At 40.0% G+C, this 27,995-nt stretch overlaps 1 protein-coding gene across 7 annotated transcripts in view; it reads right to left on the reverse strand.

Annotated features, from left to right (window-relative positions):
* ATP9B (ATPase phospholipid transporting 9B) overlaps positions 1 to 27,995 on the reverse strand; it is a 251,414-nt gene that overhangs the window by 183,419 nt on the left and 40,000 nt on the right. For 6 of the 7 annotated variants that reach the window (XM_078060152.1, XM_036068816.2, XM_078060154.1 and 3 more), the window contains 2 exons: positions 24,403 to 24,511; positions 8,452 to 8,510 (listed from right to left, as the gene is read on the reverse strand). In XM_078060152.1, the coding sequence (XP_077916278.1) occupies positions 8,452 to 8,510; positions 24,403 to 24,511 (168 nt within the window). Of the gene's footprint in view, positions 1 to 8,451; positions 8,511 to 24,402; positions 24,512 to 27,995 lie in introns of those variants that run through there. The other variant, XM_078060156.1, reaches the window with a different exon arrangement.

Genomic DNA, 27,995 nt, shown 5'->3' on the forward strand with positions numbered 1-27,995 from the left:
ATTTTGTCAATTGGAAAAGCTGTATCAAACTAAAGAAAAAATATATAGTAAGAACACTTCACACAATTTCATGAAGTACTTGTATTTTTTGAGACCTAAGTAAAGATTTACCCACACATGATAAAGAAATGATTACCTGTCAGTAAGCAAGCAATAAAAACAAATATAAGTCGTTAAAGGTGAATACGATATGTTGTGGGATAAAGCTACCTTTTTCTAACATGAATAAAGAAAGGTCAATTATTAACATCTAAAGAACTATTAGGTCAAAAAAGAAATCACAATGGAAATTAGAAAATATTTTTAACTGAATGATAATAAAAACTCAGCGCAGCAAAGTGTGTGAAACCATTCTGCCAGAGCCAAAGGAAAGGGTTAAGAGGAAAACATACACAATTAAATGCACACAATATATAAAGGAAGCTAAAAATACAAGCTAAATATCCACTTGAAAGCAGGGGGAGCCAATGAACCCCAAAGAAAGTACAAGGATGCAAGCAAATATAAAAACAGAAATTAATGACCTAGGAAACAAGTATATAAATAGAAGTAATGAACAGCAAGAAAGTATTTTTTAAATACGCCCATTTCAGTGATAAGAAAAACTAAGGTTAGACTATAACTAACAAAAGACAAGTTCTCTAAACAAAAGCTATCAAACATTATTGAGAGAAGTTAAATAAAACCTAAACACACAGAATACATCACTCTCTAAAATCAGAATGCAAAGATGTCATGTGCCCAATCAATTGATACATATATTTAACACAAACCCAATCAAAATAGTAACATGTTTTTTGAGAGGAATTGACAAGGTATTCCTAATACTTAGAGGGAAATGCCAAGGCCAAGAATGAACAAGACAAATGTGAGAAACGTGGAAGGTTGATTCTACAATATAACAAAACTAAAATATTAAAGTAGAGCAATTAAGACAAGATGGTATTCCTCTAAGATAGATAATTATACCAATGGGAACACAGAGGCTCCAGAAGGGAGGCTCACACAAAAATGGACACTAGATTGATGAGAAAGGTGCTCCTGCAGACCAATGAGGACACTGTGGTCTTCTCAATAAACAGTATTGAGAAACTTATTAGGTATCTATCGGAGATGACAGGAGCTAATAAATACTAAAGCACTATATCAATCAAAACATAAGAATATATTCCAAATGAATTCTGCTTCTAAATGTCAAAGTCAAAACTATAAAGCCCTAAAAGATATTACAGAATATTTTCACAACTTTTTGGTAGGGAGTAATTTCTTCCCCACCAACCCTAACAACATTCCCCCTTCTCCACAAACAAAAATTTAAAAAACAAAACAAAAATCCCCAACTAACTCCAAATGAAAAGATTAATAAAGTGGACTTAATCAAAATTAAGAACATCTCTTCAACAAAGCACACCAGGGAGGAAAAAATAATTGCAACATATAACTAATAAGAAACTCCCAGACAGAATACACAATGGCCCATAAACGGTTAAGAAAAGAAGGGATAACTTAGAAGAAAAATGGCAAGTGATTTTAACAGGCTCTTCCCAAATAAGAAAGATTCCCCAAATCATATGAAAAGGTGTCCAACTTGATTATTTTTCCAGAAAATGCGTGTTAAAACCACAACTACTACATACATACTGGAAATGCTAAGGTATAAAGGCCGACAATGCGAAGGTCAGCAAACACGTGAAGCAACAGGAACGCTTACACACTGCTCATTACAGTGTAAGTGGATACATTTCCCTGCAAAATCATTTGCAGTATCTACTGAAGTGGAACCTTGCACACCCCAAAACCCAACTCCACTCTTTAGGTATATACACACTAGCAATGTGTGCCAACTGAGCCAAGTATGACATGGAATTATCATTTCTAACAGGCAAGACTAATAAGCTACCCAAATATCCAGCAACAGTAGAATGGATAAAAGACATACTACGTAACAACAAAATGAATGAATTACGGCTACACACAACAAAATGGGAGAATCTCACAAACAGTACTGGGTCCAAAAAAAAAAAAAAAAAAAAAAGCACTCACCTAAATACACCCCTCTACCCCACAGAGTTTTCTAGGCACCCATGTTGAAAAGCAATTAACCACAAATTTAAGGCTTTATTTCTGAACTTTCAATTCTGAATTTTTGGAGTTCTACGCTGTCTAGGTTATTCTAACACTGAATAAAGTTTTGAAATGGAAAAGTGTGAATACTACAATTTTATTCATCTTTTTCAAAACTGTTTTTCACTATTCTGGGTCCCTTGTGTTTCCATATAATTTTAGAATCAGCTTGTCAATTTCTGCAAAAAAGTCAGCTGGGATGTTGAGAGGGATAGCACAGAATACGTAGATCAATTTGGGGAGTACTGCCATTTTAACAATATTAATACTTGTAATCCATGATATATAGGATGTCTTTCCATTTATTTAGGTCTTCTTTAGTATATTTTGACACTGCTCTGTAGTTTTCAAAGTACAAGTTTTGCACTTTTGTTGCTTATTCTTAACAATTATTTATAAGTATTTTATTCTTTTTAATGTTATCATAATGGAATTTTTTTCTTAAAAAAATCACTTGAGCATTTGGGTGTGTCTATTTCTGGGTTCTCCACACCGTTCCACTGATCTTTATTTCTTCTTACACACTGTGTTGGTAAATAAGGCTAGGTAGTATGCCTTAACATCAGGAAGTGATCCTTCTCACTTTGTTCTCCTTGTCAAGGCTGTTTTTGTCATTTTAGCCTTGACAAATTAGTTTTAGAATAAGCTTATTTTATCTAAAAAAGTAAAAACAAAAAACAAAACTTCGGGGCGCCTGGGTGGCTCAGTCGTTAAGCGTCTGCCTTCGGCTCAGGTCACGACCCCAGAGTCCTGGGATCGAGCCCCGCATCAGGCTCTCTGCTCTGCGGGAAGCCTGCTTCTCCCTCTCCCACTCCCCCTGCTTGTGTTCCCTCTCTCGCTGTGTCTCTCTCTGTCAAATAAATACATAAAATCTCTTAAAAAAAAAAAAAAAAAGCTCGCTGAGATTTTAATGGGAATTGTATTAAACCTATATTCAATTTTAGGAAAACTGGAATTTTACAGTGTCTTTGATTACTTTCATGAACACACTGTTATTTGCAGCATACCTAAGATTTTGTTTTCATAGTAGTGCCTGTAAGAGTACTTCATTTTTAATTTCAGTTTCCACATGTTGGAAATGGGATTGGTATTTGAGTGGTGATCTTATAATGTACCACTTTGCTGAACCTATTCATTATCATTAGTTCCAGGTTTTTCATCAGTTCCTTGGGATTGTCTATATACACAATCATGTCGTCTGCAAATGGGGACATTTTCATTTCTTCCTTTCCAATCTGAATTCCTTTAATTTCCTTTACTTGCCTTATTCTATGTAGCTAGAAATGTTAGTTAAATAAGAGTGGTTAAGAACAAACATCCTTGACTTACTCCCAATCTGAAAGGAGAGGCATTCAGAATTTCACTGTTAAGTATGATGTTGGCTATATGTTTTTACTGATGCCCTTTAAACATAATTAAGGTAATTACCATCTAATCCAAACTGTGGATAGTTTTTATCACGAATGGGTGTTGGATGTAGTCACATGTTGATACGATCATTTAATTTTCTTTTAGCCTGTTCATAGAGTGGATTACACTGGGTGATTTTAGAATGTTGAAATGGGCCTTAGGTACCTGGAATAAGCTCCACGTCATCATGATGCCGAATTTTCTATATATATTGCGGATATCAACTGGCAATTATTTTCTTAAAGAATGTTTTTGTGTCTATATTCACAACGGCATTTGTTTTCTCTTGTTGTGCTTTCTCTTGTGCTGATAGGAGGATAGTAACTGGACTCCTAACACGAGCCTGGGCAGTGTTCCATCCTCAACTATATTCTGGAAACTACTGTGTAAAAATGACGCTAATCTTCTTCAAAAGCCTCAAGGAATTCTTCATTGAAAACATCTGGATCTAGATATTTCCTTCCTGGAGATTTTAAATTGCTAATTCCATTTCCTTACTGTTTGTAGAACCATTCATATTACTGTTTCATTTGGACTGAGTTTGCATAGTCTGTGGTTTGGGAAGAATCGGGCCGTCTCATCTCAGCTGGGGTATTGCCTGGAGTACAGCTGCTGGTGGCATATTCCGCAGTGACCCTTTCAATGGCTCAGGACCAGCAGTCATGTCCCCTCCGTCATCCCTGAGACTGGGGACTACTTTTGCTTTCACTGATTTACTATCTTGTCTTCCTATTCTGTTTCACTGATCTGCTCTGATATTTATTTCCTTCCTTCTGCAAGCATTGGTTTAATTCTGCTCTTCTTCTAGTTTCCTGAGCTAGGAACTTAGATTATTAATTTGAGATCTTTACTTCTTCCTAAGTCGGCACTGACTACCATGAAATTCCCTCTCAGCACTGCTGTACATGCATTCCGTGTACTTTGTTGTATATTCATTTTCATGCAGTTATATATATTTTGTTTCCTAGATACTTGTCTCATAACTAGAGTGCACTGTTTACTTCTCACATATTTTAGAGTTCTCCTGTTGCGCTGTTCCTAGTTTCTAATTTGATTCTACTGTGATGAAACAACCGCTGTATGATTTCAAATTCTTTTCAATTTTTTGAGGTTTGTTTTATGGATATGCTTTATCTTGGTACATGTTCTATGGACACCTGAAATAAATATGTGCTCTCCTCCTGTTTGGTAGAGTGATGGGTACACGTCAGTTAGATCTGGCTGGCTGACTCAGTGAGGATCTTCTATGTCACTGCTGATTTCCCACCCAGCACTTCTATCCAGTGCTCAGAGAGTGGGGCTGAAGTTCTCACTCATAACTGTGGATTTGTCTATTTCTTTTGTTCAGCTCCAACAGTTTTTGATTCATGACTTTTGTGATTCCATTATCTGGTGAGTGCAAATTTAGGATTATTTTGTCTTCCTGATGGGTAACGCTGATATCATTATGTGATGTCCTTCTTTATCTCTAGTCATTTTCTTTACTCTGAGCTCTATTTCACTGGATATTAATATAGGCCCTCCTACTTCTGATCAATTTTTTGTGGTGTATCTTTCCCATCCTGTTACTTTCTTTCATCCTACCTGTGTCATTGGATTTGAACTCCTCGTGAATGGCACATGGATGGGTCTCACTTCTTCATCCACTCTATCTCAGGATTGGTATATTCAGACTGTTCATAATAAAAGTAATTACTGACACATTAGAGTATAAGTCTGCATTTTATTATTTGTTTTCTGTTGGTTTCCTCTGGTATTCATTCTTCAGTTTCAAATTTCCTGCTTTCTTGTGTGTTACCTGAACCCTTTTCAGGAATCCCTCTTAGTATCTCAGACTGTATCTCTATGCATATTTTTTGTAGTGTTTGTTCTGGGTATTAAAATATGCATGCTAATACTTATTAAATTGTTTAAAATATTTATTAAATTGCATTCCCTCAAAAAAACAGGATAAAGAAACTGTCTTTCAAATTTAGCTGTTAAAAAAGATGTTTAGGCTGAGTAATGAAGGAGGACCCTCAAGTGTCACCTTCAATCCTGCTCTGCTTGTGTCCTCTGGATCCTTCTCAAACATCTGGACTTCAGAGCTGATGTTAGGACCTGGACAACCTTCAACTTCTAAGTCTCCTGTTCCAAACAGTTACCCTACTTGACACATTCCTCAAGTAATAATATTTAAGTCAACATATTTGTCTACAATTTTAGGTACTTCTTAGGAGGGTTCCTTCTTAAGCCAGGAAACAATCTTCGGGTTTTCTTTCTTCGCCCTGCATGCATGATCTAACCCTGACTCTGTACAGTTCTAGCCTACCACTTTCTAAGTGCATGTCAATGAGCTGCTTCTCTGAGGGAGAGTTTGAGGCTGGAAAACGAGGAGTTTATACCCAGATTCATCTAACATGAAAGCCCACATTCTACTCTCTCGCATTGTCCCAGGCTGCTGCTCTCCTGTGAGGAGACACTGGTCCAGATTTGGTGAACACACTTCAAATACCCATACAATGACTATCAATACACTAATTTTAATTTCACATTCAGATACAGAATTAGAAGGGCTACCCTCAAACATAAAATCCACCATGGAAATATCCAAGCATTAATTCCTGAGTAGCAGTATGGTCAAATAACAGAGAAATTACTTTTCTGGTTAGTGATAAGTACTGCTAGGATCCTTAAATAAAAAATAAAAGGACAAAGCCATTTGCAACCGTATCGTTACTATTTCTTTATGATGGTTCAGTCAACCAGTAACTTTTATCACTACAAAAACCACAAAATTGGTTTAACAAATATAAATCCACTAAAAATTTATCATTTCATAGTAATTACTAGAAATTATGTCTCAAATTTTTTAATATGAGTGTAAAACTGGAAATACAAAATAAAAACTAAGTCAGGTACAGAGGCCACCCCTATTTTTTACTGTACAACAACATTTCCTAAAGGTTAGTGAAAATATTTGAGAAGTCCTTCTGCTGCCAAATCTGTAAACATCAGGGTCAGGTAGGGACCGTACACATGCTCGTATACAATACGGATCTAGTGCGGGAGGACTATCCACACCGTGCTGCCCATGGAGCACTGAAGTGACAAACAGAAAGAAAGATATACAGCTACCACCACATTCAAGTAAAACGTTTACCTGGATGTCTACAAAGGCCCACGTCACTCATCAACCTCTCACAGGTGGAGAGCACACCTGGGAGGCCAGCGAGAAGCTCAAGGGGAATGCCCAGACATAGATCTAGATGTCTATCTTTCACATCCATCTATATGACTGAAGAGATGAGCTCTTACAACGTGGCCAAGAAGGGCTCACATGTTACTCAGTAAAAATGGAAGCACCAAAGGGCGCACCACTCCACCAACCTAGGCTGCAAAGGGAAGGAGAACATGCATGAACAGGAGAGCAAAGGAAATGAGGCCAAATAGCATTCCCTGATTCACAACGAGAGACCATCTGCTCTTCAAACCCCACCATCAACACTATACCGTCTCTTACGAGGGAAACAAGAGGTGATGGATGTCACTGCTGACACCAGGACCCAGCCCGCGAGTCCACACTGCGGGCACTCCCACCTTCTCCGGGCAGGCCACTGTGAGCTGCCCTGTGGAGGACTCCCCCCACCACCCCCCACTGTGGACAGGAATGAGGGAGGCCTCCAGCCAAAATCTCATGGAACTGAGGCCCTGAACCTGCCAACCCTCCAGTAAGCTGGAGGTGATGGCCACCTGGTGACTACAGCCCTGAGAAGGACCCACACCAATCTATACCCCAATTCCTGAGCACAGAAACTGTGAGGTAATAAACACTGGTGTTTGACTCACATATGGCTCAATCATCTCTCATGTCAGCATTTATCCTACAGAAACAGACAGAGATGGATGTAGAAGGGTGCTCACACAGCACTTTATAATAACAGAGAACACAGACACCACCTGAAAATCTAACCATGGATCAAAAGCTAGTAACTTACAGTGTCCAGACAACTGAATGCTATAGAAATGAGCTGCAAAATCAGTATGTTCAATTTTGTCCCATTTTGTAAAATCAAACAAACATACCCAACAACATTCTCTGTATAGAGATTACTGTAGCAAGATAAAGCCCACTTTAGTCTTGAGGAAAAAGACCTTCTTGTACCAAACATCTCCACAAGGTGGCTCAGGCTGGGTACATGGCACCAGATGGCAGCATGGGTTCAAACTACTCTTGTAAGAGGCCCTAGTACAACTTCTCCAACAAGAATGTTTTTTAAAAGCTATTCTAGAGCCTTAAAAACAGGAAAAAAAGAAAAGGAAAAGAAGAAACAGAGGCTGTCCATTCATCCACCGTTCCTCAGAGAAGTCAGGGCATGCAGAAGCACTTCCACCCGGAGCAGGCGGCCCACCCAGTCACCCACCAGGGCACCTGAAAACTTCCAAGTCTGACACTGAGGGGTTTTCTTAATGGCCTTTTCCTACAATGACCTAATAAGGCTTTTCTTTCTAATATTCTCTTACTTCCATTGACCTTTCCTTCTTGAAGTTTCTAAATCCCAAGAATAATATCCAATTACTTATGTGTAATATATCTATCTATAAAAGGAGGTTTTAGAAAATGAAACATATTCTAAATAGGTTTTAACTAATATAATTCTTTGGTCAAATGAAATAATTCTGATAATGCAATATTAAGCAGTTAACACGTCTTATTTTAGACAAAATACAATTTTACCTGCATACACTGAAATGTACTAAAGCAAAACAGACTACAGAAAAATCTAGATTTTTCTTCATGTATATCATATCTTACACAAAGAAGTTAAGAGTTAAAATAACTGTCTCAATTTTTCTTCAGATTCAAAGTTACTGCAATCAAGCTAAATGTTAATCACTGGCATAGACAGGTCTAAAATATATTAAAAATGCATCAACCTTTTCCACTATGATGAGGTCTCCAACTTGTATGTCTGAACTCTTAACTTGCACTTTACCTTAAAAAAAAGAAGAAGTATAATCAACTCAAGGAAACAACAGCACACCAAAGTTAAAGTTTCAATTGACAAATAATACTTCAGAAATAACTTTTGGGGAGTGGGGGTAACACCAGGAATTTATCTGTACTTATACTTTCAAAATAAATTTATTTCACATAGACACAGTCACTAAAAATTAACTTCTCTTAGTCAGCTCCCAAGTACAAACAGTTAACTGCCCCCCAATAAAAGACGAGAGGGCTCCAACCAGAAGGTTCCTCCCGAATCTGCCATTATTTCAGGTCTGGGTCCAGCAATGACTATGAGCAGCAGCACTAAAGATGAGTTAATGAGTAAATAAAATGAAGATGTAAAATCCTTATATTAATATTGTGAATGGCATTGATTGACACGTAACTGACAGAACAAAAGAAGTAAAGAAAATGATACATAGAATCACCGAGCGCTGGTAGCTTTACACATGGTTCCGCACTTGTAACTGATAGTAAGGACGAAAGCCTTATCAAGAAGTGATTCTTCTACATGATACAGTGTGTAAATTCTTAGATTATCTATATAATATCTAGTATAATAATCATCTATAAAATTTAACAGTCAGCACTATAGAACGTTAAGGTCATACAGAGTAGATGAAATGTTATATACGTAACTTGAGACACCATCCTACATAAGTAACAAAACTTACTCAAGTTCTCTCTCTCCCTGGGACTCTGGACCTTCCCTCCCTCCCTCCGTCAATCTCCCTTTTAGAACTGGCAACAGCCTTGTGGATCTATTTTTACCTTTTAGTGGCTCTTTTCACATGGGAAAAGACCTATGTCTTTACATTCAATTTATTCTGAAAGCTAACAGAACAAGAGGTAAGTTCATATCACATTATCAAAAACATTACCAGCCATACCACTGACTTTTAGACCATATCCAACTTATTACAAACTTATTTCCTAAATACTTCTTGGCAGCTGAGTTTCATCAGTGCCACACCTGTTCCTAAAGATGTTTTGAGGACATCAAAAAGAGTTTTGTAACTATTGTATTTTTCCATGTTCCTCAAATATACAATAAACACATAAGGACTAGAACTAGTGGGGGGGGAGCTTTTTATTCATATTATAAAAATAGCAATGTTCTTTAAAATTACATGTGAAACAAATCTTAAGATATCTTCATAAGTGATAAGTATATGTCTATTAATAGCCAGAAAGCATACTTACAAAAGAATGTCTATTTTAATTATTTTTTCATTTGGTCCCTTCAAGCTTCATGTCTGTGCTCCCACTATTATGTTTTCTATAGCTAAGCACCAGGCAGCAAAGTTACTCACTGATCTCAAGCTGAGTATTACTCAACAGAATGCCTGTCTTATCACTTAATTTTATTTTCTCTCCTACTATCCAATCCACTTTTCCTTCCTTCTGCTTTTCTATATTCTTTATAATGGACCCATTCAAAAAGGAGAGGTAGAGAAATAGCTGTAAGATAAAATAAATGTATAAACAATTTATACATATTTTGAAACAGAAAAATATATCCTTTTCTGACTCCTTAATCAAGATCTTATATTTCTGAGAAAGAGATATTACTTACTCTGTCACATAACAGACACAATTTATATTTAATAGCCTTTAGTTTGGGGGCATTATATAGTGATTTTTATTCGTTTCTATGGAACTTACTTGCAATTACATGTTTAAGGAAGACAGGTGAAGGTAAAATACAGTGCAGAAAGTTCGCACGTTCAGAATGTGACAATATGAACAAACAGAAGAAGGTTATCATGTCAAATCGGTACGGCAATCTGCCTCACATACCTACTCAAAGTACACACTTCTGAATTTTGAAGAATTGGTCAAATTGCTTAATGGCTCTTGGCTCTCTAACAATTTTAATTAATCTCTGTGCAGGGGACTCCTTGTACTTCCTTTACAGCCTTGGTCCCATGAACTCACTGACTTCTCTTTCTTCAAGAGCAGTCAGGGCATTAGACAGAAAAGATGGAGGAACATTACCTGCTCCCCAGGCACCTGACCCCCTTGAGTGACAGCCCAGCACCGTGACCCTCGTTGCCCAATGGGAACAGCTCATGCCCACAAGAACGGTTTGATTTCCGGCCACCCTTTGTGAACTGAGCTGACAGCTGACCCTAGTAACATACTATTATCAGAGCTGGGGGACTGATAACAAAAGAAAATCCCTAAATCTTACATGTCACAGCACAAAGAAAAGACAGAACTGCCACCTGCTCTCACAACCCAATAGAGCCATCAACAACGCAAAGTGTTTCTGAAATGGGCATTTAAAATTTAATAATTTCAGGGGCGCCTGGGTGGCTCAGTCATTAAGTGTCTGCCTTTGGCTCAGGTCATCATCCCGGGGTCCTGGGATTGAGCCCTGCGTCGGGCTCCCTGCTCAGCGGGAAGCCTGCTTCTCCCTCTCCCACTCCCCCTGCTTGTGTTCCCTCTCTCACTGTGTCTCTCTCTGTCAAATAAATAAATAAATTCTTAATAAAATAAAATTTAATAACTTCAGAGCTACATTTGAGAGAAGTAAGTTCTAAATACAGTAACAATGTATAGCCCAGTACTTATACCTAAGGACAGTTGTTCTTAAAAACACTGTTTTCAATTTACCTGGAGTACAAGCTCTGGCCTTTTCCTTTCTGATGAAATGGTTAACAGTGAATGTTACCAAGTAAGGCTAACAGCCATCCTTCCCTCTCTCTAAACTACTGCAATGAAATCCTTCCATTGAGCCCTCCTCCTAGCAATAAATGTTCCCAGCCACCATGCTTCCAAAGTGTAGCAGCTTACATGTTTCTCACAGAGAAGGAAAGCATTCGACTGGCTTGTTGCATGAACCAAGTTTCACAGGCTTCTTTGAAAGATCAAGAAGTAACTCAAAGGACTACTTATTCTTACTCCAAAGCTTCTTAAACATAGACCCTGCCCACCAATCTCAGTGCTATTCATTTTTTACCTGAATAAAGAGAATATTCTACTAAATGGTCCCCATTACTATCAACTCCCTAATTCAATATGAATTCCAGATGAATTGGTTGGCAAAACTAAGGATTATGTTTATCTCCACCCAGAAAATCTCCACTATTTGACAATTACTTAGAAGATAATTCAGATTTACATCATTATACACATGTTCTTCACAACTAATCTCAAATTAATTTTCTAGCTTTAAAACGGTCTACATTTGCTTTTGGCACCATATCCTACAACTCTCTGGGGCCCAAGTTCTCTATCCTTGCTATTTCTTTTGACTGGAAGCCCTCCCTTCACAGCCCTCCTTAATTCCACACAGCAAACAGAGCCTCCCAAAGCCTTCGGGGACCCACACGAGCACCAGCAGAATGCACACACACCTCTAACAATGTGCTTCTCTGCTATGAACAGATTTAACACCACAGTGCCTACTGAACCCAGATCCTGGGACAGGTTCAAAGCATAACTGAAATATACTTTTATGACATTTAGTTTGTTTTTTGCAAATGCATCGAACAAACTTACCCCACTTCAAAACAAGAGAAGTTTATGACCAATCTATTCTTAATCAGTTAAATGAATCAAATGTCGTAATGGACTCATGGCCAAGTAGCTATATAAGCCACACTGAACTAGACACAGATGACCAAATAAGGATGAAAATTAATTACTTCTTTCCCAACAAAACACACACAGGCAGTAAGAGTGGAAGATAATTAAGCAACTTCTTAAAAAAGGAACTGATCACATATAAAGGGCACTCTAGAAGGTCAACAGCGGATGACACGTGTAGTTCCCGGGCAGACAACTGCACACTAACTACATTATTAGCAGGTTGTTCGGCTTGTCTTTGTTGTTTGGGTAGGACCGGCACCCCCCACCAACTCTCTCAACACTTTAAGTGGCTGAGGAGGGAGAAGCCTAATTTAACATGGATTATGAAGCAAAGTGGGTGGCCAGGAAATGTAATTAATACATTTATTTACATATATAAGTAAACTATATTTTAAAAGAGACCTATACTCCGAAAAGAAATATTGCTGAGAGAAATTTTAAGACTTAAATAAAGGGAAAGATCTATTTCATTCATGGGTCAGAAGACCTAGTATTAATAAGATGTTAATTCTCCCTCAAATTTATCTATAGATTCAATGAAATCCCAGTCAAAATCCCAGCTGGCATTTTTTACAGAAATTGACAAGCTGATTCTAAAAGTCATACTGAAATACACAGGACCTAGACCAGACTCTGAAAATGAGAAACAAAGTTGAAGGGCAAACACTACCTGATTTCAAGAATTATTATAAAGCAACAGTAATCAAAAAAGAATGGTATTAGCATAAAGAGAGACAAACAGATAAATGGAGAAGAGAGTCCAGAAATAAACCCACAGATAAAAGACAACTGATTTTAATTTTTTTTTTTAATGTTTTTTATTTATTTATTCATGAGAGTCAGAGAGAGAGAGAGAGAGAGAGAGGCAGAGGCAGAGGGAGAAGCAGGCTCCCCACCCAGCAGGGAGCCTGATGCGGGACTTGATCCCAGGACCCTGGGATCACGACCTGAGCCGAAGACAGACGCTCAACCATCTGAGCCACCCAGGCGCCCCGACAACTGATTTTTTTTTTAAAGATTTTATTTATTTATTTGAGAGAGAAAGACAGAGCGAGAGAGCACAAGCAGGGGAAGCAGCAGAGGGAGAGGGAGAAGCAGACTCCCCACCGAGCAGGGAGCCCCATGTGGGGCTCGATCCCAGGACCCTGAGATCATGACCTGAGCTGAAGGCAGTCGCTTAACCGACTGAGCCACCCAGGCGCCCCAAAAGACAACTGGTTTCTGACAAAAGTGTAAGGCAAAGCCATGTGAAAAAGATCACTTTCCCAAAACACGGTGCTAGAAGCACGTGGATAGCCACGTGAGAAACAAGTGCTCACACGCACACCGGGTACTGGTACCAAAATTTACTCAAAATGGATATGCAGAAGGCAGACCCTAAAACCAAAGACCCTCTAGAAGAAGAAACAGAGCAGAAAATCTTTGTGAACTTGAGTTAGGCCAAGAGTTCTTAAATAAGAAAGCAAAAGCACAATCCTAAAGGAAAAAACTGCCAGATCAGACTTCATCAGCTAGAACATGACAGGGGCTGGAAGCAGCGTGAATGCGTTAAGACCAAGGAATCGGCAGTTGAAAACCGCTGGATCAGGTGTACGAGGGAGTAAGAGGGAAAGACAGGAGGAGTGCCTTGCGCCAGGTGAAGCAGCCCTAGGCCCTGGTTGAACAGCCCCCAGCACGTGACAGGCTGCAGAGGAAGAGCGCACTCAGCGAAGTCCAGAAGGTACACCAGGTACACCGGAGAGGTCTGCAGTGGGAGCCAGAGGCAGGGAAGGAACCTGAGGGCTAGAGACACAGCAGAAAAGGCAAGGGTATGAACACAGACGGACAAAGTCTCATGACGATGAAGGGCACTTTACAGTCTGAGGCTGTCCCCGGTAAGTGATGGAAACAAAGGCCCTGTGAAACCCATCCTGGAGCACACAGGCCAGGACTCTGCTCCAGCTGGGTGGCCCATTCTGACTTCAGCTGAAGGCGGGAGGGGGCAGGGAGGCATGTGGTATCCCTCCCCCAACACAGGCTGGGGACAAAAGTGGAAACAAAATGGGCAAGGCCCTGCCCACAGGAAACCTACACTCCAGAGAGCTGACATAAAGCAGAGCGAGATCAAATACAGTGATGTCTGAATGGTAGTAATTACAGCCTAGGAAATTAAAAAAAAAAAAAAGGAAATACTGCTGTTTTGGGGTGAGGGTTATAAAGCATCTTGCTGGAAGTAACCAATTTTTACTCTTAAACATTCACTAGCAATAATTAGAGTAGTTCTAAAAAGCATTCTTTAGCAATAACAAAAAAATTAAGACACTCAAACACAAATCTTTTTCTTGTTCCATCAGTAAAAAAAAAATTAGATAGCTTTAGAAAGAATATGGAAATAATAAAATATTCTGTCGTGGTAAGAAACATTTAAAGCACATAATGTTCTTTACTGGATCAATTATATTAGGCAACCACTTCCCCTCTAAAATGATGTCCCTAGCTAAAACAGTCTATACCATCCATGTAATTACCAACAGAGTTCAGAAGCTGCCAGAAGGGCCTATCCATACAGACGATTTTCTAGCCCACCAATGCACACATCTTTTGCCTGAAGCAATATGCAGAACTAAATAATGAAATAAGTATCAATAGCAATTCACTGTGTTAACTAAAGATTTTGTAGAAAAGTACAAGGGTTTGAAAAATTAGTAAGTATCTCAATACTAAATATTTTCTCAACTAACAGGTACAAATGAAAATTTTTATGGTCTTACTACTGACAGGACACTTCAAAGTCTTGGTTAAGCCTGCTGGTGTTTGCATAAGAGAAATGTCTAATCTTTGTTTTCTGTGCTTAGAAAGAATTGTTATACATCTACCAAATGTTAAAATACAAAATATTGTTAACATGAACAGTCCATAATTAACAAGTTCTAAGACTCTCAAACACAAAAACCAGAAGCTTTATGAAAAAGCCTTCCTCTCTCCTGGGCCTACAAAGGTACAAAAACTCCAAGGCCCTACATGAATCAGCATGGTGACATTACTACTGAGAGGTATATGAACTAAAGATGGTTCAAAATTGTCCCTAGTCTCTCATTTCCTTAGATTTTCAGTAGTCCCACGGCAGTTTCTTACTGCTTAAATACTCCCAAGTGTGGAGGCTGACATCGATCCTTGGTAGAAAAATGAAAAAATCACAGATGAAGACGGCAAGCAACCATGAGCCTATTTATGAGGTTTCGATGCCACTGGGCTAATTCACGAGCAGAAAGAAAAACTCCCAATAATCTTATATTTAGAGTGTTTCATGTTTCTCAGGGAAAACAAGAAAAAAATGAAAAAGAAAAATAACTGATGGAGGAAGGGAGGGGAGAAGGGAGCGAGGGAAAGATTTTCCAAGACACTAGAACATGCTAAAAAGGAACATTATTTAAAACTGGAATGGAACTGGCACCGAAATCTGGATGAGTCAGTGGAGCAGACAAGAAAGCGAAGGAAAGGGCCCAAACAAATCTGACGCATTTCTCCAAGCTCTGAGAAAAGAACTATAACAACATTAATAACTGGTTTTAAAGGAACTAACTAAACATTTGGGGAGAAAGAAGAAGACAGATCCCTTCTCCATACAACGCACACCTGATACGTAACATTACAAGTGGCTACGGAAAATGAACACACAGAAACACTGTAGGGAGATTAAAACACTTATTTACATCGGGGCTGAATGGACCTTCTAAGATTGAAGTAAAAACCACAAAGGAAAAGATCAGATTTGCATACATAAAAAGTACAAATTTATCTACATTTAAAAGGAAAAGATACAAAAATGAGTCAAACAAGACAAAAATATTTGTCACCAGATAAATTTCTCTTAGAGAAATTATGAAAAGGTAAAGATGGATGTATGAAAAAAAGACGAATAAACTTGTATCAAAGATCAAAATGAACAATGAAATGTTAAAAGGTAAGCAGCAAGCAAAACACAAGGAGAGCATTTTTCACCATGAAAGTTGGCAAGTTAAAGAAAGTAAAGTGGGCAAGGACATCAGGAAAAGGGAACCCTCAATGGGCAGCTGGCTGACAAGATCAGGCTTCAAACTTTTCATATTTGATCTGGAAATTCCTCATGTGTCATCCCATTTCCTGAGTCCCTACATATGCCAGCTGCCCTACGTAACTCGGGAGAAAACTGCGGTACGAACACAGCTGAGAACCCGATAATTAAGGGTGACTCCCAGAGTGACACCAAGTAGCAGAGGGAGGTCCCAGATACTAGCACATATACGTACCCTTCTCACCTGGGAGAAGGTACTTTGTGCTAGCCAGTGTTTTCCATTACTTTCTTGTGGCCCCTAATCTCCAAACAATGCAATAAAAAACACTGTGTATGAATATCGTGAAGAAATAAGCTCATACAGATCCTCTTAGGGTGACGTGAGGAAGAAAGACTGGTGAGGAGGGTAACGAGTACATATCTAGTTCCAGGAATCTATGTCCCCCTCGGTACAGCCACGGAGAACTGAACAGACGAGATAACAAATCTCAACTGTGTGTGTGTGCGCCTGACACACACTAGGATCAAGAACTACTATTATATGGTACAAATGTAATAATGTACACTGAACATTCTTCTGTGGATGCTTTCCAAACGCTGCTCAGGCCACAGACAGGAAAGAAGAGCGCATGACATAAACACGCGAGAAGGTGAGCACATTTATCAAGGGACTGCTCTGACTACATACAGAAAATACACAGAAAGGACTTCCAAGTACCCACTGTTCTTCATCTGCACTGTCACAAAAGTGGACCACTGAGAGATGAAACCATTCGAATAAGAGAAGGAAAGTCACTGATGCCTCTCTGTGGACTCCATGGCGACAATCTGCTCTAATTACTTCTGAGTTTATCAGCTCTCAGGCAATTTCTGATGGGAAAATTCTGCTAACATTTGAGAATACTATTTTTTAAAAAACCCAACTATCTGAAGACATGACTGTCACAAAAGGAAATCCTTCTTACCAAGTGGAACATGCAGTAACTCATGAAACCAGTTACACATTAGGATTTCCCTGTGAAAGTGCACATCGCCCACAAAGTGTAAAAGGCAGTAAAGAGGGATTTTAAGATCCCTTGATTTTTCAAGAATAACTATGACACACAATTTCATTAAAAGATGACAGAATTTCATTAAGATAATTCATGATATTTTATGTAAAAAAAAAAAGCTACTAAGAATTTTAACAAGTATATGGCAACAGTGTTGACAGTAAGGATCAAAGATGCTAAAACAGACAGGAATAAAGGACACGGCCTCTTTCTGTGGATAAAGTTCCTTTTTGGCAAGGAAACTGGAACACCAGAAGCATGTAAATATGTGAATGTTCTTCCTCGCATACCACACGTGCACACACGCACAATGCACACGATGTTCAAAAACAACAGACTTCCCTCTCTCTCCTACGTCTTAATACTAGAAAGCATGTTAAACAACAAAATGCCGTAACCATGACAAGAAACAGCTAAGACCGACTGCAGTCATCAGCTGCAGTCACCCACATCGTTCTGCAATCACAGAATTCCAGATCTATTTCTGAATATAAAGTCCCACATTAGCTTTAGGTGTAAATTTGGAATATCCACCAACAGTGGGTGACACGATGTTGTCCTGCTGAGATCTGGTGGCTGATTAAGACAAAACAAAACTCTGAATTTATCGTCCCTGCTAGAACAGTGCATGAACGCTTTAAAAAGCGTCGTCCAGGACTGACTCATGTTTGAATCCCGTGAGGTCATCACAGTGTCTCACACACACTGGGTCCTTAGGGACTGTGGGGACTGAACTGAGAGCCAGCCAGCGGAATGACTGAGCCAAGCGTGCCGTTCAGACACCTCTCCTGAGCAAGAGGTAAAAAGAATCCAAGTACAGAATGGCCCCACAATTCAAAGTCCTCGTCAGGGATTTTTGTAAGAGCTGCCAACAATTTCATACTCTCCTGCTAGGCTCTGACTCAGATGCTGTCCATTGGGCTAAACATGAATAAAGCAGTCACAAACAGGGAGAAAGCAGGGACAGGGGCAGCAGCAGACACAGAGAATTCCCACACGGCAAGAGAAGCAGCTTCTCAGGCAACAACACATGCAGCTAACTAAACGGCGTCCGTGCCGGGGCACCCGGCTGGATCCGCAGGAAACACATGACACCCCTGATCTCACGGTCATGAGTCTGAGCCCCACACTGGGTACAGAGATGACTAAAACAATAAACAAACAAACTTAAATAAATAAAAATAAGAATCTCAGTGTTGACTGACATTGCATACCAGTTAAAATATTCTCTGCTTCTAACAAAGCACCCCAAAGATAGGAGCATACTTAAAAGTGGACGTGGCTTTCCTTTTCCACAGAAAACATACGGCAGAGAACACTTTCCCAGAGTATTTCTACAAGAATGTGCTTAAGAACTCCAAATACAAAAAGTTCAAGTACTGTAAATATGATATAACAACCACAGTTAAGTCACATAAGGAAACAGTCATCAATGCCATTCAAAGAACAGATCACTACGAAATATTAGAAATTAAGGAGATGAACGTAAAATATTGACAAGAAAACAAATTTCAAACTAAAGTCAATGAGCATATACATACATTTTTTTTTACATCCCAGATTTTACTTATCAGTCATTTGCATCAGAATAACCAGCCACAGAGCAAAGCACCACAGCTGAAAGAACACTGGGTGTGACATCAGAATGGTCCGGGTTCAAATATGAACTCTACCAAAACTGCAGTGGCTCAGGGCAAATCACACGGCCTGAGCTTCCGGTCCCTCACCTGCAACGTGGAGATAAGCCAACCTACCTCGAATGGTGGTTATGCAAATGAGCAAGTTACCTGACACTCACAAGGAAGTAAAAAAAAAAAGCAGTATCATCATCATCATCTACATGTAAAATGTCCTTCCAAAGATCACCAATGATGATCGATCTTGTTTAAAAAGGTAAATTTGCATTTGTCTTTGAAATAAACCCACTGACAATTATTTTTAAAATATTCTGAGTTGGAGTGTCACAGAAGTGTAAAAGACATAAGATTAGTATGCCTTCAACATTTTTTACTATTTTTAGGTGACAATGACGTAACAAAATCAGCCATTTTAGAGTGAATAATACAGCACTGAGTCCACTCACGATGTTGTGCAACCCACTCTGTCAAGCCCGAGAACATTCTCCTCACCACAGAAGGACGTGTCATGCCCACCAAGCAGCTGCCCGCCCCCCACGACTGCCGACACTTCCCAGGGCCGTGGCGACCACAACCTGCTTTCCAGCTCCATTCATCTACCTGTTCTGATACTTCGTGTAAATGACATCATAGAGTCCATGACCCTTTGTGTCTGGTTTCTCTTAGAGTGTAATGTTTTCAAGGTTCACCTGGGTTTATCAGTATTCATTAATTTTTATGGTTGGATAATATTCCAATGTGAGAAAACACCATAATTTGTCCACTCACCCACCGGTGGACATGTGGGCAATTATAAATAGTGCTGCATGAACACGGGTGTATGCCTATCTGCCTGCGTCCCTGTTTTCGATTCTAAAGGCATTTGGGAATGTCTCAATCCTCCTTCATTTGTGAATGATAGGTTTAGGGACATCCAATACTTGGTGGACAATTTTTTCCTTTTCCCATCTTCATAATGTCACCCCACGTCCTTCTGACCTCCACGGTTTCTGACTCAAGAGCCCTTCCTTGTGTGTTTCTCTCTCACTGCTTTCAGAATATTCTCTTGGTCCTCGGGTTTCAACAGTTTGATTGTCATGTGTCTCAGTGCGGATTTCCTTGCATTTATCTTTCTAGGGATTCACTGACTTTCCTGAATATGTGGTCATGCCTTTCATCAAATTTGGGAAGTCAATGGCCACTATTCCCTACGACAGCCTCCCCACCCTTTCTCCCTCCTCTCCTCCCGAGAAGCCCACTGTGTGCACGTTAGTACACTGGGCACTGCCCACATCCCTTAGGACCTGCTTATTCTCCTTCACTCTTCCTTCTGCTTCTCAGAATGGATAATTCCACTTGAAATTATCTAGTTATTGAAATTACCTAGGTTCAAGGTCACTGATTCCTTCTTCTGCCAGCTCAACTCTGCTACTGACATTCTCCAGTGAGTTTTTCCTTTAATTTATTGTACTTTTCAGCACCAGAATTTTTGCTTTTTGCTTCTTTTATAATTTCTATACCTTTATTGGTATTCTGTATGTTAATACATCGTTTGTCGGGGCACCTAGGTGGCTCAGTCATTAAGCGTCTGCCTTCGGCTCAGGTCATGATCCCAGGGTCCTGGGATCGAGTCCCGCATCGGGCTCCCTCCTCAGTGGGAAGCCTGCTTCTCCCTCTCCCACTCTCCTGCTTCTGTTCCCTCTCTAGCTGTATCTCTCTCTGTCAAATAAAGAAATATAATCTTAAAAAACAAAACAAAACAAAAAACCTCATCATTTTTCCTAATCCTTTCAGCATTTTTCCAGTTGTTTCCTTTAGCTCCTTGGACAGATTTAAGGCAGCTGATCTAGACTTTGTCTCCTAAGTCCAGGATCTGGGCTTCTGCAGGGACGGTTTCTGTTCATTTCCTCTGTGACTGGGCCACATGGTTTCTCTGCATGTTCTGTAATTTTTTTGTGGAAACCTGTACACTTTGACTACTATAATCTGGTAACTCAGGCAATCAGTCCCTTCCCCCTCTTCTGGGTTTGTGTTGTTGTTCAGTATATGCGTACCCATGCACGTATAGTGACTTCTCTAGACGCATTTTGTGAAGTGTGTATTCTTTGTCATGTATGGACTGAGAAGTCTTTCAGCCAGTGTTTTGGAAAGGATTTCCTTGCATGGGGAGGGGGCGAGACTAAGAAAGAAAGGGAAGGATGGTGGGAGGGAAGAAGGAAAGAGCTGAGAGGAGGGAGGAAGGAAGCAAGGGAGGGAGAAAGGGAGAAGGACAGAGGAGAGAAAGTGAGACCAACCTCTCCCAATCGTTGCAGACTGCCTCTGTGCTGGGGACCCCAACACAGAGCCAGACTGCCTGGAACTCAGCCTGAGCCTTCCCCTCTGCTTGCACTGAGCCTAGAGACTGGCCAGAGGCAAAACAGTTTCTCGGGGTCTTTTTTGAGCGTGATCCAGGGCTGGCCTTGGATGTGGCTTTCAAAACTCCCCAGTAAACACAGGCACTTTTACATGCCCTAATTTTCCAAAGAAATCCCCTCTCCAGCGTCCTCAGCCTGGCATGTGACCCTCTGTTCTGTGTGTCGACTACCACTGGTGGCCCCAAGCTACCGCTGCCTCCTTAGCCTGACAGAGGCTTGAGAAATGCCCACTGGCTTCTGGCTCCTCTGCCCTGAGTGACATCCAAGTTAGATGAAAGAAAGACATCCTGAGTCCGTCCTTCATGTGTCCCTGACAGGTTGGACAGACAGACACAATTCTCTGCAAGTAAGTCCTGCTCTACTCCCTTCAGAGCAGGGTCCAGAGTCCCCAGTCAAGAATGTGGGCTGCATTCCTCATGGCAGGCGCTTGGCTTTTCCGTGTTTCTGTGGAAGAAAGGGCATGCAGGACTGTCTCCTCTGCCAGTTTCTCAGATACCACCATACCACTTAGTTCTGAATGATACAATTAATACATAGAAACAAATCTCTACACAGTCCAAATACCACAGTTAAAAACAATTTAAAAAATAAGCCGGGATCTATACTGTATTCTAAAAAAGACACACCAAGGTTACACCTAATTTGCCTGGCCATTCTGGGGACTCTCTTTTCCAAAACACAAGCTTACCTCTTTTCTACAACACACCTAACCTCTACCATGCCACAGCTTTAAGCATCAAAGCTTCTTAATAGTTAATCATTCAATTTAACCTCAAAAGAATAGTCTTTTCAATAAATGGTACTGGGACAACTGGATACTCACATGCAAAGGAATGTGGACCCATATCACACACCATACACAAAATATGAAATGAAAGTGAATCACACATCTGAATGTCAAAGCTAAAACTATAAAATCCCTGGAAGAAAATACAGAAGTAAATCCTTGTGACCTTGGGTTGGTAAATTGTTTCTTAGCTACAATGCCAAAGCAAAAGCAACAAAAGAAAACACAGAGGAGGCGGACATCATCAACATGAAAACTTCTGTGCGTCAGAGGACACCGAGAAGAAGAAAACACACGCCACGGAATAAGACAAAATATTTCCAAACCATATACTGACAAGAGACTTAAATCCAGATTATATAAAGAATGCTTACAAGTCATTAATTAAAAAAACAAATAACCCAGTTAAAACAGTAAGCCCGGGGATGGGTTAGCCTGGTGATGGGTATTAACGAGGGCACATATTGAATGGAGCACTGGGTGTTATACACAAACAATGAATCATGGAACACTACATCAAAAACTAATGATGTAATGTATGGTGACTAACATAACACAGTAAAATAAAATTAAAAAAAAAAAGGTGGTATCTTAAAAGAGGTACACACAAAGAAAAAAAAAAAAGGCAAAAAATCTGAATAAACATCTCTCCAAAGAAGACATACAAACACCTAATAAGCACATGAAAAGATGCTCAATATCACTAGTCATTGGGGAAACACAAATCAAGCCACAGTGAGATACCCCTTCACACCCAACAGGATGGCCACAATAAAGAAGATAGACAATAACAGTACCCATGAGGATGTGGAGAAACTGGAACCTTCACACGTTGCCAGTGAGAATGCAAAACGGTGTAGCCAATTAGGAAAACAGCTTGGCAGTTTATCAAAAACATAGTCACCATATAATCCAGCAATTTCACTTCTAGGTATATTTACAAAAGAAATAAAACAATGTTCACACAAAAACACTCACATACAGACATTCGCAGCAGCATTATTTACAATAGCCTAGAGTGGAAACAAACCAAACGTCCATCTACAGATGAATGGGTGAACACAACACAGAATACCACAGAGTGGAATATTATTTGGCAACAAACAGAAATAAAGCCTGAAAGGTGCCACACCACCGATGAACCTTGAACACAGGATGCCAAGTGAAAGAAGCCTGTGACAAAAGCCCACATACTGCACAATTCCACTTCTGTGACCTGTCCTAAGAGGCAAATCCACGGAGACAGAAAGCAGACTGAGGGCTGCCTGGGCCTGGAAGAGGGTCAGAAGGGGCAAGAATGGGATGACGGCTAATATATTCAGTTTCTTTCTAGAATGTTAAAAATGTTCCAAAATTAGTGGTGCCTGGGTGGCTCAGTCGGGTGGGCGGCTGCCTTCAGCTCAGGTCATGATCCCGGGGCCCTGGGATCGAGTCCCACATCCGGCTCCCTGCTCGGCAGAGAGCCTGCTTCTCCCTCTCCCTCTGCCTGCCACTCTGCCTACTTGTGCTCTCTCTCTGTCGAATAAATAAATAAAATCTTTAAAAAAAAAAAAAAAGTTCCAAAATTAGATGGTGCTGATAGTTTCATAACTCTGTGAACATACCAAAAACCACTGAACTGTATACTTTAAATGGATAAACTTTATGTTATATGAAATACATCCCAATAAGCTACAGAAAAATTTTTTGGAGAATTATTTCAAAAAAATAAATTCAGTGTACAAATGTCTACATGTAAACAGAAGATACAAACTCCACTCTAAACCTCATTTTATAAGCAGCTTCCAAGTTATTATGAATACTTGTCTAGCTCCTCAGTGCCCCCCTTCACAGTCCCTTGCTGAAGTAATGACTGTCATGGTGTCACTTTTCGACAGGCATAATGCCCGCCTATAATGGCTTCTCCCACACTCCTCTACACATCGCTTCTTTTCCACTGGGACTGAGAGACCAAAGAAACAAGCTCTTTAAAAACATAAAATTAGGGAAGGCTTAAAGCCCTGAATGAAGTGAAGGAGAAATGGGCATAAAGCAGCTATCACTTTGGATCATGACATTTACTGTAGGTGCCCCAAGTTCCCTTCACTTAAGGCCATGGTACCAGATGTCTGTCCGACCTTTATGATTGTGTTTAAATATAACACAAACAGATTTTAGGTAGGTGATATTCACAGAAAATGTGCATACACCAGTTAGGTTTCACATGTGTTCTCTTGAAATTGTAGACATTAGATTATTTAAAAAAATTAATTAGATACCATATGTAATCACATACTATTTTCTAACAGAATTAAGACACGTTTTCTTTCACTTATGTTAACTCTAAAATGATGGTTACAGTTAGCAAATGATAAGCTAGATCAAAAGGGTCTTGCTAACCTCTTACTGTAAGCTTGCTGTAGAGCTGTGAATTCACTTCCTTGTCTCGCTGAAAACGCCGAAATTCATCAATTGCTTCCCTCATGATAGTAACAGCCAAAACAAATCCCTATAAAACAAAATAAAATATAGTATTTGAGAAAACTAGCTTTAACAAAAAAGTTAAGGGAATATTCTTTAACCAAGCAGTTTTACTTTTCCCCCCTCAATTTATATTACTTCTAAAACATAAATGAAAACAAAGACAAAAATAATGCAACACTACAAGAGGAATATAATACATACTAAAAGATTTACAATTCTCCCTATTCCCAAATAATTTTTTAAAATTCGTATCATAACATGTACTTCAAGCTAAACATCAGAAAATACTTAGTAACCCAAAGAAAAAAGAAATCAACAATCTGAAAAAAAAAACAAAAACAAACAAAAAACCAACCCAGGAATTATATTTAGAACGCTCGAGCCTTTAAATATCAAATTACCAAAGGCTGAGATAAAATCTTATGCTTTCTGCACTGGAATCCTGCTGGTGGAAGGAAGCAGGAAGGAACGCGGCGCAGTCCCAACACGACAGCCTCCTCCTGCACAGGCTTGTCCCGCTTTGCGAGCAAAACCTCAACAGGTCAGCTTGAGGCCACACAAATCAACGCTGATGTGCTTGTGCTCTGTCGTGAAGTCCGTTATTCCCCTGACACGTGGCTGACATCTCAGAGCTACACTCATGTTTTCCGAGTGTGAATACTCTTCCAGTCTACCTCTCTACGGCCAGACTCTTCAGAAGGCTGCGTGTTACACTGACGCGCATTCCCCAGGCTACTCTGTGAGTGACCCAACACTGGACAACTGCCCTCAAAGGACAACAGTCTGTCACTCCAGGGCTGTGTCTGTGTCACCAACAGGCCACATTAGGTGAGCCCTTGCGTTTACGCAAAGCTGATCCTCCCTGCTACGCTCAGAGTTGTACCATCACCACCATCTGACCGTAGACTATTCTCATCACCCCAAAGAGAGAGACACCCCACACTGGACAGTGGTCACCCTCATCCCCCTCCAGCCCCCAACCCCTGGCAACCAGTAGTCCAACTTTCTGGCTCTATGAATTTGCCTCTTCTGGGTGAGGTGGCCTGTTTAGCATTTTGATGAACGGCCAGGCTGCCTCCTGAAGTGGTTATACCCCTTAACAGGAGCTTATTGGCCATTCATATCTTCTTGGGATAAATGTGTGTTCAGATCCTACACCCACTTGTTAACGGTGTCATTTGTCTTTTCACTGTGAAGCTGTAAGAGCTCTTCGTATTATTCTGGAAACAAATACCTCGTTAGACATGTGATTAGCATATGTGAGATTACAAATATTTTCCCCCACTCTAGGTTATCATTTTATTTTCCTGATGGTATCCTCTGATGTCCAAAAGTTTTTAATTTTGATAAATACAATTTATTTAAGTTTTTCTTTAGTCACTTGGGCTTTTACCGTCCAAGATCACAAAAATCTGCCTCTATGTCTTCCTCCAGGAGTCTTACAGTTTTAGCTCTTCCATTGAGGTCTATGATCCCTTACGAGTGGTTTTCTGGGTATGACCTGAGGGACGGGCCCAACTTCATTCTTTCGCATCCAGCTGTCCAGGTGCCCCAGCACCATTCGTTGAGTGCACTGAACGGTCCACCGAACGGTCTTAGCATCCTTGCCGAAAGCCAATCTGTCATGAACGTCAAAGTTTATTCCTAGACTCTACATTGTATTCCTTGGTCTATTCATCTATCCTTCTGCCAGTCCCACACCTTCTTGATTACTGTGGCTTTGAAATGAGCTCTGAAATGGGGAAGCAGGAGTCCTCCAATGTTGATCTTCTTTTCTAGGTTGCACTGGCTACTCTGGGTCTCCTGCATTTCCACATGAATTTTAGAATCAGCTCGTGAGTTTCTGCCAAAAAGCCAAGTGGGATTTTGACAGAGATTGTACTGAATGTGCAGATCAATTTGGAGAGTGCTGTCACCGTAACAATACTGTCTTTCAATTCCTGAACACGGGATGACTTTTATTTATTTAGATCTTTGATTTTTTTTTAAAAAAATGTTTTATTAGTTTCCAGCAGGCAACCCTGTATTTTAGCTAAATCTATTCGTATTTTTTTCTTTCTGATGCCACTATAAATGGAACTGTTATCCTAATTTCATTTTCAGATGCTCATTGCTGGTATACAGAAATACAAGTGGTTTTTGTGTATCTATCTTGTACCCTACAACCTTACTACCTCATTTATTAGTTCTAACATTTCTGTGTGTGTGGACACCTCAGACTTCCCAACGTACAAGATCACGCCACTGTGAAAAGAGCCCTATTTCCTTCTTTCCTTTCTATCTAGATGTCTTTTAGTACAGGAAGACAAAGAAAAAACTATGAAAATCCAAAGCAGGAGATACCAAAATATTCTTTTAACAAATTTAGTGTTATCAAAAGCCTTAAAATTTGCACACACTTTAACCAGTTTCACTTCTGGAAACTTATCCTAAAAAACAAAACAAAACAAAAAAAACAAGGATCCCAGCAGCATCAAATATAAAAAACTGGAAATAACCTGCATGTCTATAAATAGGAAATTCATGGTACACTCATATGTTGAAATACTGTATTTCCTTAATTCAAAGATGCGGTTAGTCTCAGGTGGGAAGATGATACCACTTTAAAAACAAAAGCTCTGAGTCTCAACTCGGTTTTAGTAACATGAAACATATGCATCCACCGAAGCAGGAAATACAGTTCTATGCAGCCATTCTCATGCAGGAGAATATTTACTGTTGCAGACCCATGTTCACAGTGTATACGTAATTTCTTACAATTCTACTTGTGACCGCCTCGCCCTGAGAGAGAGAGGGGAGAATGGCTGTCGAGCCTCTGTTCCTTAGAGACTGAAGATAGTATTGTTAAAGGAGTGGCTCCGAATCAGGCTAACGTAGCACCATCACCTGGAAGGTTTTCTGCCTACAGATTTGCTCGAGCCCTGCCTGGAATGTGTACTTTCACCTCTCCTCTCCAAGGAACAGGCCCACACATATATATGTCATCTAGACTCTCCAGGTCAATCTAACTTTCACCCTGGACACCTATGGCTTAAAGACAGCAAAAGTTACTTCTCCATTCATCAATTATAAACCACAAAACGTAATAGTTCCTAGTGCTTTCAAGAACTCAGGAAGTGAAAATAAGCTCTCATTTCTATAGCAGTAATATTAGAGAAGATTACCAAATAGGGGCAGGTCCCAACTTCTGAAACAGGAGTTAAGCACTCTTCAAGGGGACAGAGCCCTGGTCACAGGCAAAGACTGCTAGTACCTACAAGCCGCTCTGGGCCACACCCCAAATCTAAGGTTTACCTGAATACAGGACAGATGTGTAGGACCAGCAACAACCAAGAGGTGTCACTCCCACACCACCACGTCCATCGCCGGCATATCTACCCTGAGAAAAGCCCCAAGAGCCAGCCTTGCAACATAAAGCAGATGACCAGAAAGGCGCAACAGATGCCATGCCACCGTTTCCTTCTTAACAACTGGAGTCTACCACACATGGGCCTCCGCCTTTAGAGTTT

This window comes from Halichoerus grypus, chromosome 13, assembly GCF_964656455.1.
Source record: "Halichoerus grypus chromosome 13, mHalGry1.hap1.1, whole genome shotgun sequence".
In the NCBI taxonomy this organism is placed as follows: domain Eukaryota; kingdom Metazoa; phylum Chordata; class Mammalia; order Carnivora; family Phocidae; genus Halichoerus; species Halichoerus grypus.